This window comes from Struthio camelus, chromosome 2 (genome assembly GCF_040807025.1).
Source record: "Struthio camelus isolate bStrCam1 chromosome 2, bStrCam1.hap1, whole genome shotgun sequence".
Lineage (NCBI taxonomy): Eukaryota > Metazoa > Chordata > Aves > Struthioniformes > Struthionidae > Struthio > Struthio camelus.
Window position 1 is genome coordinate 57015787 of NC_090943.1, and position 14692 is coordinate 57030478.

Here is a 14692-nt window from a genome sequence, read left to right on the forward strand (position 1 = left end):
ATGATGCTGTAACTTCAGATAATGTGGAAGTCCAAAGGATATGAATTAAATGAGATTTTAAATCTTAACTCTCACAAAGGTCTCCAAAAATTTCTGAGTATTATCTCCATCATTACCTAGTGCTCCTTCTACCACATACTCTATCAGAGTTCTTCTCATGTCACACCATATTTACTGTCATCTACTGAGACCAAAAGAACATACAAGAATTGTACGTTTACCGTACATTTCTATACACATTCTCTCTCATAGGTGGAGAGAAAGGTATCTCAATAAAACAAGAGGTTCAAAAATGGTCAAATATGAGAGATCTTGTAAAAAAAGAGTAAAACCTCAACCTTTTATTGGCATTTCTGAAATAGCTACATCATTTCCAAGTCCCTGGTACTCAACTGTTTGAGAAAAGAGGAAAGTTAAATACAGTCAGATTTCATCTCTCTAGCTGGTAGTAGCTTTCTATAATTACCCTTAAAGGCCATTTGATTTGATAATATATTCACCATGATATAAAATTTACATAATGTTTTTCAATGACTTATTAATATGCAAACATTAGGATAAAGATTGAAAATGCAACTCAAACATTCCTAATACATGATGATGTGCTATTTAAACACAGGGTAAAAAATTATTTTAAATGGAACATTAATATTGCACAAATCTAGCACAGTCAGTGCATACAATAAGTTGAGTTCTACACCAGCTGCACTGCACATCCGGTACACGTGCTAGGTGTCGACAAAAAAAATTAAATGTACGATTTTCAAGTACAAGGAAATAAATGTTAGAACTACCTTCCCTCTAGACAGAAAGGGAAGGAAAAGGAAGGGACTGCTGGTGGCTCTACTGCTGAAAGCTAAAGTAAAACAAGAATTCCAGGTCTCACCTCCAAATATCTGCCTGTGAAGCTCAAGAATACCTCACAATAATCCTCAAGATTTTTAATAACTTAAAAGAGCACATCAATGAAATTCTGCAGATTAGTGATCCTCTAACCCTGTCAGATGATACGCTAATGAAAATCCTGATCATGGATTAATATATGAAAAAGCACCGAATTTCCTGCACTGCAAATATATTGGACTCTACTGTACTAATTTAGGGAAAAAAATATCATCATCTAATCTCTTAGCAATTACCAGTGCAATGCATTCTAACAGCACCTTCAGCTGGTCACTGCAGGAAGTGTTCTAGTCTGACTACAAGCTCTTCATAAGGCATATCTGATTATAGTGATTTGTGGAAAAGCAGGCAAGAAGACTAGAAAGCTGACTGTCCTAAAAATTTTAAGTCTTTTTAGAACGTGAGATTAATTATTTCTCATAGTAATGGACACATTGCACCACAGCTCCACATAAAGCCTTCCTTTTTCCCGCACTGGCAGTACTGTTATCTCAGAAATCCCAAGGCTCTATGTTTTATCAACAAGAGGAAAAGAGGAGAGAGATTGGAAATTTTCCACTTTTCCTCACTATGTCTGGCTAAAGATTAAAAAAAGGTTCAACAAGGAGTGTGTGTCGGGGGGGGGGACACTAAAAAAAAAGAAAAGAAAGAAATCCTTCTATTGGAAATAGGAAAAATCAAAAGCCTAAATCAAAATTAATTGCAGCCTGATGAACGGATAAATTTTAGGTTTAGACAGATGCACTCAAACATTTTTTCCAGTAGACAGCCATTCACTTCCTTACAATCTCTTTCTGTTGGTACTGACTATGATAACTTCTTTCCTCTGCCAAAATGATTTCATCTCCTTCGATAACAGTATCTGCCTGTAGCAAAACTCCCTTAGCAATAACACTCCTCTGCTATGGCTGAGCCATTTTATTCCCCTATTTAAGGTAAATTTTCCTGCTTTGGTATACATCCTGAAATCTCTTTAAAGTCTGAACCGAGGTTTCCCATCTACTCTAAAAATACCACATCAGTAGCAACTGAGTTGTTCACTGAGATACTATGCAGCAACTCAGGAAATAAGTCTACCACCGTGTTAATTCTGCTCCACCATGCGATAAACCTGTGCTGAATTCTGCTGGGCTTGACTCCTCTTTGGTGCAGCTAAAACAACCTACTATCACTGACGTGGATGAGTAAGTTGTATTCTACGCCAGACACAAAGCTACGGACAGCTGAACGCATCAAGGACAAAATATATTTTCAGTGTTGTAAGACGAACACGTGATATGCATGGTTATAAGGCGATTAATCATTTAGCTTTCTGTTTTAATGAAGTTTGATACTTAATTCTCAGTGAGCGTTTGAAGAAGCCCAAAGAACAAATTATCAGAGATCTTGCCTTAGAATTTTTCTGTCATCAGCAAATCATCAGCTATATTTTGCGCTGAAAGGCTATATACTTAAAAATGAAACAACCCAAAAGCAATCAATCTACCAGAGGACTCATTATCCACCAAAAGACAATTTATTGCAAGCAGCTCTCAAAAAAGTCAGTGTCACACCAACAAGCTCTTTCACACTCACATGCGTGGAAACAACCAATTATATTTTCTACGTCTTGATAATCTACTTCAGATGAAAAAACAAGAGAGCTCAACACATTTCCTTAGCTCCTTATCAGTTACTTCATACACACTTATAGCTAATATTGTTATGCTACGTTTTGTTAAACGACTGTCATCAAGTGGGTCTTTGATGTGAAGAGAGGGCAAATCTGGATCAAACTGATAGATGTTCCCAGTCCTTTACTCCTAGAGGCTAGATAGAGTAATTAAAATGATACTCTGTAGTGATGACTACTAGGGGAGAAAACAGAATCCACCATCCTGTTTGGGGATTATGAGCAAGTAAATTAGCAAGCTGTGCACATATAAAACACAAAGGTGCAGGAAAAATAAGTAAATCGCTAGGTGCTGAAAGAGTCAAAACCTAGAACTGCTGAAGGCCAGAGCTCTGTAAAGACACAGCATTTGAAATTGCAAGGATAAGAATAAAGTTTGTGTATATACTTTAGCAATGCACAAAACAAGGGAAAAATACAGATATGTCTAACTTGTGCCCCCATTTTTCCCTTCAAAAGCAACAGCTTGGAAAGGTCCAGAACACATCACAGCTCTCTAAGCCAAAGGGGCAGCAGTATATTAAAAAGTGTTTAGAGGTAGCAAATAACTTCCATCAGAAAGTATTCGCACATCTAATAACTTTACATAGAGAGCTCCATTTTTTTCTGATAGCCCCAAATACAGGAAATAAAGAATTATAGGAGCCTAAATTCATCTGACAACCTGCCTTCAAAGTCAAAGAGTGAGAGTCTGTACGGGTGCGTGCATGCACACCTCCCTATTCATATATTGCCTACTGCGACAGGCTGCCTGAGTAGGCAGCGAATAATTATATTCCTCAAATGACTTATCAGCATATACAGCCACACAACCAGTGCTCATGAAGAGCACAGCTCTGCTCTGCCCTCAGGCCTCCAAACTGGCACGAAGGAATTGTGGGAGACCCTGCTACGTCTCCCAGCCTGTCCTCAGAGCACATATGTACTTACCCATACATTGGGGACAGCAAATGTGAAAGGAATTATATTCCCTATGGAAGAATTACAGTAATCTTCTCTCAGATCTATCAAGAAATACTAAATGGGAAGTTCTAGTGATGTTGGTTGCAGAATGACCAGCTTCGAGGCAGGGAAAGACAAGGGCATGCAACAGATGTGAAAATATGGGTTATAATTAACTATGAAAATGTAATGAAGTCTCGACAGTCACAGGTGCCATGCGGCACTTGAGGGATTTCTCCATTCCCCACTGCTTTCCCTCCCCTCTGCCAGCAGATAGTCGCGTTGGCAGCCTGCTATGGAGGGCCTGCTGGAGGATCCGCCATCTCAGCCTGCCATCTCCCCTTTGCGAGTCCTGTTGACCGCTGCAGCAGTCCTGTTTGAGGGCAGAGGGGTTCCTTTAGACCATGACACCCAAGCACTGCTCTATCATCCCTAAGGAGTCAGTGGCAGGCTACAAAGTGTCCTGTGGGGCCACTTTTGGACCACCCTAAGTGACTAAGGAGCCACCCATGCTTCTGTCTCAGGGAGCAAGGCAGGAGAAGGTGCCGGAGAGGTGCTCCTCTCCTCTGAAGCAGCCTCTCCTTGGCTCTGCCACAAGACTAGGTTCAAAAACGAGCCTAGATGGATCAAGCTAAATTCCAACTTTCCTAATTCCCAAAAGAGGAACATGAGACACTGATGCCAAAGCAAAAGTTTTCTAGATGGTCATGATTTCACCTCATGGCTCCACCTCGAGATGTCCTGTGCCACATCCACACGTATTTAATGTCATAGGCCGATTTTCTTCAAATTATTCAGAATTCCTCTCTGGAAATTAAGAGAGTAATCCTCCACCCCTACTAGCAGGTATCAAAGTTTCAGGTTTAAAAATTACCCTGACATTGTTTATAGATTTGCAGAAGACGGCTGCGACAAAACTTCAGCGCAGAGACCAGCAACGTTACAAAACAACAGGACAAGAGATGTGATTCCTTGCCATATATAAATAAATGTGCCATTAAAATGCGTTCACTACATTTAAACAGTTGCTGGAAAGTTTCTGCTAATTCGTGTATACAGACTGCCATATACAGCATAAACAAGTAAAGCTAAAGGGGTATTTTTAAGTATGCTTGCTTTGAATCCTGCATCGCGAAACAAACATGAAGCAAAATATAACCCTGCAGACCCTCGTTTTTATTTTACTCAGCCTGCACTATTAAAACTCAAGCTGAATGCGAACATCTTTAAGGTCTGTAAAAGGCCTGAGGGTCTCCAGCTTTCCCCTGTCATAACTCCAGCTGATCTACGCTTCTTCAGGAAGGGCAAGTGAAGTTTAATTGTTAGAAGCTAATTTTCTCAAGCTTTTCATTAGCAAGCGTTTCAACAGAAATGAAAGTGACAGATGATATTTCAACGTGTATGTTCACATCAGTTATTCAACATTAAATAATTGTGTCACCTTTATAGTGCAGCTCCAATCCTTCAGGTTACTCACCAGTGCTGTTTTTTTTTTTTATTTGCAAAGATTGAGATTTACCAGTAAATATTTACAAAGTACATACAGTGCAGCTTGATGATGTTTTTCAAGTAAATACAGCTAGCTAATGACAGATAACTTAAAAGCCTCAGATCTTAATATATTTTCTTTACTACTCTGTTTCATTTATTTTCTATTCACTTCTTAGAGGAAAAACTCTTGCAAAAAACAAATCACAAGGATTTGAGATTTAATTTTGAATGAAGAAAATGTTTTTCAGTTTTTTCATATGAATTAAGTAGCACTTGTAGACTCCCAGAGAGATCTGTCCCTCTTGGGATGCATATATTTCAGAGATAAAGTAAAAGGGACATGCTACCTTAAAACAGTTACCAGATACTTAGATAGGAAAGACAAGGGGAAAAACAGCTATTGTACAGATGGGGAACAGAATCAGGAGTGATCAACGGCCAAATGTACCCTCGCCATTAAAACAGTTCTACCAATTAAAAAGAGTAACAAGTGGGGCCAAAATTTAAGTACAGTTATGTGATAAAAGTATTTCCTGTTCTGCTGTTTCTTCTGAGAACACCCATGTTTATCTGTGTGCTCCACCAAGCAACAGAAAAACACCCTTGTGGCTCCCTGGAAAGCAGAGTTTGTGTTGTATTTACAATGCACAATGTGTAGTAGGAGAAATAGCACCTGTTAACCAGAGACAAGCTTCAGATAAACGTAACTAAACCGTACTCAGTGCCTGCCTTATCTTTGGTTAGTACTACATCAGGCCGTTGTGCCTGAGCCTCTTTCTCAGGAGCCTGACAATCTGAATTTTGCATACATTTAAAGCTGAAGGTCCCTTGCAGATTCAGATTTTAAAAAGCATCTACTGTGAGCCACAATAAATCACAAAAAAGATGAATTACCAAGTTTATACTTGGGATAAACTAAGTTTAAAAGCCTAGAAGAATAAAGCTTTCTCACAGAAGCTTGACCGCACAGTCAACAGATAGTCCAACGTGCCTACAGCATCCTTCAAGTTCCCTGTGGAGAGACTATGCAGGGTAATTTCTGGTACATTCATTACCTTAGAAGCAAACTGCACTAGGGGGTTGTGACAAGGATGGTCACCTCCTCAAGAAAAGGGATATTATTTCCAGGGTCTCCTGTGTTTTCCAGGATACAGCACATTGTCTGGCCTTTGCAGTAGGGCTGTGTCTCAGGAACTAAAGGTTAACTACTCTGTTAGGCTGTTTCTCATTTCAGACACCTTTGCTAATGGAATTGTCCTCAAATCCTGAAATTACTTCAGCTTTTCCAGGTACCCTCAGGTACCTCCTCTCCACCTGCAAAACTTCCTGCTTGCACCCTGAAAATCCTTTAGCGTTGCAAATACAAACTCTTCTGGAATATCCAAAGCAGCTTTAAAATACAGTGAGGCTGCCATTAAAACAACATGAGGCTTTTATAAACTGATTAATTCTGTACACAGTTCATTAAGCAACTATATATCTATTTTAAACAGATCAGCTGCACATTTCCAGTCTGTTGCACAAAAGTACTGTGAAATCTTAAAACTTGTTGCAGATGAGAAGCACGGCAGACTTTGGCTAGTTTTAATAAATCTGTATTTAGAAATTAATCACACAAAGTGAAGTAAAGCCCAGAATGGATTCCAAGATGATTTTTCTCTTAAATTCAATCTGCTCGGCATTAACCTGTCACAGAGCAAAGAGCAATGGGAAACCCTTAAAATGTTTAGAAATTGTTCCAAATAGCAACAAATGTTTGGCTGTATATCTTAGCTGCCTGAAGTGCCTTCTTCCTGTGTGTTTTCAAGTGAGCTTTAAAGGCCTGAAATCTACTGTGAGATTTTGTTTATCGTTTCCTTGTCCAAGTCGGATAGGATTAGAAACACTGCAGGGAAGTTTCTGTTGTTACATTTTTCACAACTTCACACGTATCTTCCTGGCAAGCCAAGTGCAGTGGAGCACATGACGTAAAGAGCTAACAAACTTCTCCAATGCCTAGAAAAGATTCAGAGATTTCAAAATGGAAGACATTTTGAATATTGTACTTTATCCACAGCTTTTGCAATGGCAATTACCCAATCTATTTTAACCACATCATCTTGTTTGTGGTCACACCTGCCCAGACTTTTATGTTACTGCTTCATCCATTATAGCCTGGAAAAAAAAAAAAAAAAACCTAAAACTCCACAAACCCTAAAGTTTAGTTCCAGTGGCCAGGATGAAACAAATAGCAACTGTTACTCTACTATCGCATTCTAAGGATGAGATTAAGAAATTCAGGATGAAATTGAAAACTGCTACATTTCACCCAACCACTTTTTGGTAAGAAAGTTTTTTTTAACCTTCCTAACAAACATTTGCTGACTCCTAAAATGTTTCAGAATCTCCTCAAAACGAAATTGCCAGAAGAAACGTGAAAATACTGAAAAATCCCTCATGCAATTTTCTTTACTATTTCTGGGGCTTTATGTATTTACGTTTAAGACAAGGAGGAGGAGGAGGGCAGAAAGGTAATTAGGCTTCAAGTAAGGAGAAAAAAATTAAAAACATGACATTTAGATATAAAAACACTGGATTTTCTATAGCAAAAGGAAAGCCAAACCAAGCAAGCCCTCACATCCAGAGTGCTGATCCTGCAGTGACCAATATGCTTTCAGGGAAAGAATAACAGGAAAAAAACTAAATTGCACATTGAGGATTGTGCAACGCAGAGGAAAAATTGTGCAAAGACGAAAAAGTGCTTCCTGACCCTTGCAGCAACCAGATTACTCCTTGAAGCATGAGATTCGATTACTTTTATCTCAGCAGGCAAAACCATGAATATCACTGTATACCTTCTAAACACCCAGCACATTCTATGTGATAAAGGGACAATTGTGAGAATTTGTAGACAATTTCAAGTCTGCAACTTCGGCAATAATTGCAATGAGAAATCTATAGCAGGAACATGTACAAACAGCATCAAGGGCATTTTAGTATACCGGCATTTAGATCGTCTCTGTCAAGGGAAAAAAAAAAACCTACAAACTGATCAAGTCTAACAAAAGCCCAAGACAGAATTAAATTCCTCACATAAAGGAAGCAAGAAAACCCAGTGAAAAAGTTGTCTAATACAAGCTTTAGGGCTATATATCTGGCATGTGGCATAAACCCCTGCAGTCTGTCATAAAGCTTGAGCACAGATTTTTGCAAAAGCTCCTAAACAACTCCCATCAAAACAATCAAAAATTTGCAGTTCAACATCTGTCCCTTACTCCAAACACACTCAAAAAATACTCCAAGTCTGACATGCCTTAGCTACAGAATAACTTAAGGCAGGCAATTATACTAGCTTATGAAACATCTTTACGCTGTAATTCTAGTGGAAGCACTGAAAAGGCACCCGTGTACACACCGCTGCAATCTATTGTTCACCCATCAGCGACACATACACCTCCCTGCCGGCTTCACGACTCAGCTTCAGCTGAAGCTTCAGGTGAACCTGCATGGAAACGAGGCAACAAGTCTGGGAAACTGTACCAGTCCTGCATAAATCAAGTAATAGAGACAAATATCACCTTCTCATGGGAATGAGCTTCACAAGGTTCGAGGGTAGGAAGAGTCTCACATGCTGAGCAAAGTACAGAAAACGAGGTGTTGTAGGCACTGATCAGAGAGGACCAGGGCTACTTATGCAAAATGCTGAGCTCAAACTCTTGTCTAAGACAAATGCTAGGTTGTAAGGAACCCCAAATCTCCTCTTAAATTTATTAAGTCCAATTCTGGAAAGCCTTTTGGACATTGTTTTCAATTTCTTTATTTATCTGCAATGCTATCATTCTCCCTGAAAAGCTAGGAGTCTATTAAGTGGGTGTTCCTTTCTGAGCATGTGTGCCATGTACTGAAGCTTCAAGGAAGAACAGGGAAGAAATGGAGGCTATCTTCTCTTCATATGTAGTAAGGAGGAAATAGGAATGGCCTGATTTTAGCTGTTCTTCGTGCACATAGTCAGCATACAGGCGTTGATGCAGCAAAGTGCCTTACCCTGAAGGAGGAGGATGACTGCGATCGCTGTACGATGTCAGCTCCAAGACACAGGGACCAGAGGACAAGTAAAAACACGTATAAGAAACTATCACTGGAAAAATCAGAATTATCATAGTGCTTGCCAAGATGAGTGTCTTGGCAAGCACTCAGTAAAGCCACTCTCTCGAATGCCTTTTTAACAGTAACAGTAATGCGAGATTAAAAGATTTAAGCCAAATAGCCCACTCTTCCCTGATTCAGACATTCCACTGAAGGAGAGACTTCAGCACGTTTCACTTCAATTCCCATGTTACTTAAAAACTACATCAACCTTTAAGCTTTCAGCTCCTGTACTTCCAGGGTCCACCCCTGTACAGTATTTGGCATATGCTGAGCTTGCAGCTTATACTTGAGCTTTCTTTACTTACACAAGATTTAAACATGTGCTTAAATGCTTTGCTGAAGAAGACATTAATTTCCTAGTCATGAGCATTTGGGGAAGTCAAGTACTTGGATTTGGGGAAATACCAAAGCTAGAGGGGTGGCTGGTGCCTTTAACACTTTCTCGTGCAAGTCCTTACATGATGAATGCACTGCTTGAAAGGATCAAGAAGAAATGGAAAAAACGTCTTCTTGCTGCCTGAAGGTATTTAATACAGTGGAGCAAGGAGAATATAATCAGCATTAAAGTGCTCTTCATAAATAATGGACAGTCTAGCAGCTTTTATCTACTCTGCACTTTAAGAAGGTTTCTACTGCTGAATATTTCATAAGCAAAAGGTAATTTATTGTGCTTTTAAATTATACACTTCAGAAACTGTTAAAAAAAAAGTTTTACGTTCCAATACAATAACGACTGGCTATGAATTTCTAAAGAAACACTGGCAGCCTAAAACACACATTCTGAAAAAAAAATATATACAAACTATTAGGAACACCTTTGCCCTACACTGTAGCAACTGATTTTTAAGATGTCCAATCTTATTCAGCACTACAGTATCTGCTTTCAAGTGAAGAATAAACCGCTACACACGTTTTCCTAAGACGTCACTTCTCATTTGCATTTCTCAATATAACATATGCAAAGTGTTACCTGGATGCTGATCACAGATCATTTTGATGCACATTATTTTAAATGTGTGTTTTATTCTGGCCTTTGTAAATGGCAATTAGATTTCCACAAAGACAAAAACACTAAGCAAACGTACTAGGCTGAACAGGTGAATCAAGATGCATTAGAGGTAACCTTAGCTCCGTCCCTGGGAACATAACCCTGTGATGCAATCTTACTTCCACAACCTCAGGCAGACACTCTGTGGGTGCAGTTAGTGCAACTTCACAGAAGTCAGTGGTGCTACCTGTTAATTTCTCTCTACAGAAGCACCAATGCACTTCTCCTCAGTTCAAATTTTGTCTATATGACTTGACAGGCCTATGAAAGACCACCATGAGAAGCCTGCTGGGAACGTGCAGCACCGAGCAGTTAGAACATTAAAATGCAATTCCACTCAACCTGGGGGCTCTTTCTGCAAAAATTTTAAGTTTCATTTTTACACCCACACTTTCAAACTGTAGAGCTACTTAAAAAAAGACAAAGTTACTTTTCTTTTTAAAAATAAGATAACAAAAATATCTTTCCCTTCATATTTTCTCTAAATAACTGAGCTGATTAAAAAAAAAAAAAACTTTTATTTTTTTCACACTCCCTGCTTAAAAGGACCAGATAATGAAAGAGTTAATCACGAAAGGTGAATACCTCCAGTAGTTAGATGCAATCATAAGGAACAATACCATATGTGGCAAACCACCTATATATTAATAGCCCTCTCCATACGGACAAACATGTCTATGACAAAAAGAGGTTTCTGTATTGAATGACTTCTCATGACACAGCAAAGAAGGTGGAGAACACTCGGTTAATCTCCAGATCAATCGTCTCTGTTAGAAGCAAAGCGCGCTGCAAGTCCCACGGACTGGTGGGATGTATACCAAAACACCATGTACAAAGCAGTACATTAAATTCTGGATATTTTTCTGTGTATTTGTAAAAATAAAATGAAACTAATCTTTAGCACTTAATCTAACCAGTCTAACGGCTTTGAGAGGACATGTCTCTCCTACATTTATTGGCAGGAAAATTCAGACAGACTTATCATGGATGACTTGGCACTAGATACCAACTGCAGCAGTAAGATTATTTTGAGGAAGAAACCTGTCTGCTATAGTCTGAACCTTACATACCACATTACCATTGTCTTCACTTTTGAAGAGATCTAAAATAGTTCCTAAATTATCTATTTATAGAACTACTGAATGCACTCCTTAATAACTCTAGTTTACTTAGGATGGTATTCAAAAGCAAATACCATACTATTCCGCCGGGTCTGCCAAATACTGAGCGTCAATTTGGAAACTACAAGTGACGCAGGGGGTTTTATACTGGCTCACTGCACAGGGAAAGATTTTTCTTTTGGTCAATAAGTCTCCCAATACACCGGATTTAAAAGCTTTAGATGTAGTAAAAAACACATCAAACTTAAAACAGAGCTTTTGATGTCCATTGCAGAATTAGCAGGAGCAAGAACTGAAGTGACACCTTTAAGCTTTCGTGCTGCCTTTCGCAATTGTTCTTTTCACATTACGTTTTGTTGTGTTTTGCTGTTGTGGATGTCGGGTTAAGGGTAAAAGAAAACCCTTATTAGCAAGAAAATTCAAAAGGAAACAAGATGTCGCAGAAGGGAAGAAAATGTCTCAGTTGTGCCCCCTGTTTGTACCATATGAAAAAGAAACTTGCCAGAACAGGCAGCAGCAGGATGCAAAACATTTATCAACAGGTAACTGAAGTTCAGATATATTGACAGAATTAAACACTGACACGCTAGGCTAATGATGATATGGAAATGGTCAACAGATAGTATCTAACGTTTTGTCGAGTGACTATAATCAAAGCCAAAGATAACTTTTTAGAATGCTTGTTTACTTTGTATTAAAATACAGTATTTTATATCGCTCTGTTAGAGTAACTGATATGCATATCTAAAGCTCTACCTAAATATCAGGTATCTAATAGAAAACGCAATGTGTCAGTTTAGATGAGTAATCCCACTACGAATGACAGTGATACTCATGAAACCTACCTATGTACAAACCTCTGGAAAGGTGAGAAAATGAACCCTCCCACAGAGAAGATAACCAGATCGCCCAAATGTGAAAAGAACTGATCTCTCAGGAAATGATGCAGCTGTCCAGCTTCACGCAGAAGAGATTCAAAGGTCAAATGCCATTTCCCCTCTTCCACCCTTATCCCTGGAATGCCCACAAATTAGCAAGAAGCACTGAAAAAAGGGTAAAGTCATTTTGAGTGTCGGTGTTTAACACAACCATGTTCAAAAATGATTCCCAGAGGAAAATCCTTGAAATAAACTTCAGGTATCATTGAACCAATCTATGGTTCTTAGAGGTCAAATAAACAAGTCAACTTACGTAGCTCTCCTACTTTCAGTATTTCACACAGCATCTTTGTCAGCTCAATGCTACTCCGGCCAAATGGGCACTCATGCTTGTCTTCTCGACTACTGTTTTCCAGGACAATCTGAATTAGGAATCAAAATGGAAAATAATCAGTCTGAAGAACACGTGAGTTGAAGTACTGCCTTCCATGTCCAGCATATACAGGGTATGCTCTTTGTGAAGATTGTTTTCATAAATATTAACATACCCCCCAGCTAAACGACAGGGCAGAAAAGAGCTAAGGGGAAAAAAAATCCAATATTAATAAAAAATAAATGCATCCCTATGTCTGAGACAGTCAGGGGTGCAGAATTAGTGCTGTTTCATGGCTGACTCTGAAGCTTTGCCATTCCCATGCAACGTCACTGTTCTGCTTGGAGAAATTGAAGTAGAAGTCTAAGGGAAAGAAAATGCTTCATTTTAAATTCACTGATTAAAGGGAAATGGATTTAATGATTTATAAGCATGAGCACATCCCTAGAAGGAACTTTTTAAAAGGTTCAGACAAAATAACATAGATGGATTCAGGCTCCAGGAAAGGTCCAAGAGTTTAACAAAAAAAAAAAAAAAAAAAAAAAACTGAAAGCCCACAGCTAGGGAAAGAAGATGTGCTCACTTTCTCTACTATGGTAGACACTTATGCTTACGTGCAAAGCATTTCAGTGAGCCATTATTCTTGCATCAAGACCACGAATGCTCCAAAAATAGCTCAGGAAGATCCTTTGTGTTCTCTGTTAAGTGACACTCCAAATTAAACAGAGGAAAAGAATTTCTTGAACAATTTTGCACTGAAGTTCTGCAGTATCAGGTGCATTTGTGATAAAACTTTCACTGGCACTGCAAACAGATAAAATATTCCATTGTGGAGGAGAAAAACATGAGTTATGACAATACTACAGCTTTCCCTGAAGCTGTGAGCCTTCACAGGAAAAGAGCACAAAATAGGGCCTGAAAAAAAGAAAAGCTCCGATTTGCAGTAAGAATTGGCTTTGCCGTAACACACTTTCCCACCAGCTTCAAAAAGGAACCACAACACACATCCTAAACAGCTGCTCTACCAGCCTTGGGGCTGGGGAAGAGAGGAAGAAAACGTACTTCAAAGGTAAAAAGATTTTGCTAAGCATCAGAGAACTTCACAGATTCTCTAAATTTTCTTCACAAACAGATGTTTAGACACTGCTCTCCACTTTGTACTCCTCCTCTCTCCTCAGCTCCTATCTTCATCACGTTTTTTTTTTTAATCTTTAACTTTTATGGCAAGGAAAGCTTCCAAAACAGTAAAATAGAAAATTCTAGGCTCCTTTCTAAACACCCTGGAATTCCCACTAAACCAGGATTTGTAAAAGGCTCGAAGGCTAGAACGTAGCCCAAAACACAGTGGTGGTGGTGAAGAGGACTGGATGCCAGCAAAGCCTTTCCCTCCCTCCCCAGATCTCAGCTGCAAATGTTGCATATTCATACTCTCACGTGCATAGAAACCTTCTCTGTGAAGCAGCTCAAGGTGAGAGTGGAAAAAGAGTGAGAACCCACTTCATATAATACACCAAAGCCTCTTTGCCATGCAGGACCTATTTTAGTCCTACTGCACAAATGGAGGCTGTTACTGACCCTACCCGTCACCCAGGATTGTAAAAAAAAAATCTCGTCCTCTGTGTTATGAGAGTGGGTGACTGCTTGTTTTCGTTTTTTGAAGAGTGCTCAATATCCTCTGTCATTTTATTTTACCACTTGGACCTCCCACAGACTCTTAGGAAGCTAATAGGGATTTGACAGCTATTTGACCCTTACCAACCTGTATTGGGCTTTTCCAACAGGGCAGTATCAGTATCATGTTCACCACTCTGCCTAGAGGAGTCAATTTTCCTTCTAAAAGTTTTGGGATAAATTACATCTAATTGTTCCCCGTCATATCTGGATAAGAGCTGTATCAAATCAAAGAAACACCCCTGCAATTTTTGTTTTACATTGCTGCAGCCACCCTTCAAGGAACATGTGAATATGACTTTGCATTCAGGATGAGTCATCCTGCTTCAGTGTCTTTCATGGAGGATAATGCTACATTTCCATACCTAAATGCAAGAGCAATGAGAGAGTAGCACGAGTGCAATGTAATGCCGTGTCTCAACACCTCCCTGAGATCACTCCTCTTGTTTTATTATTACGCTTTTT

General features: G+C 39.1%; 1 protein-coding gene across 13 annotated transcripts in view; it reads right to left on the reverse strand.

Annotated features, from left to right (window-relative positions):
- ELMO1 (engulfment and cell motility 1) overlaps nt 1-14692 on the reverse strand; it is a 328408-nt gene that overhangs the window by 137637 nt on the left and 176079 nt on the right. For all 13 annotated transcript variants that reach the window (XM_009679671.2, XM_068935901.1, XM_068935900.1 and 10 more), the window contains one exon: nt 12497-12605. In XM_009679671.2, the coding sequence (XP_009677966.1) occupies nt 12497-12605 (109 nt within the window). The remainder of the gene's footprint in view (nt 1-12496; nt 12606-14692) is intronic.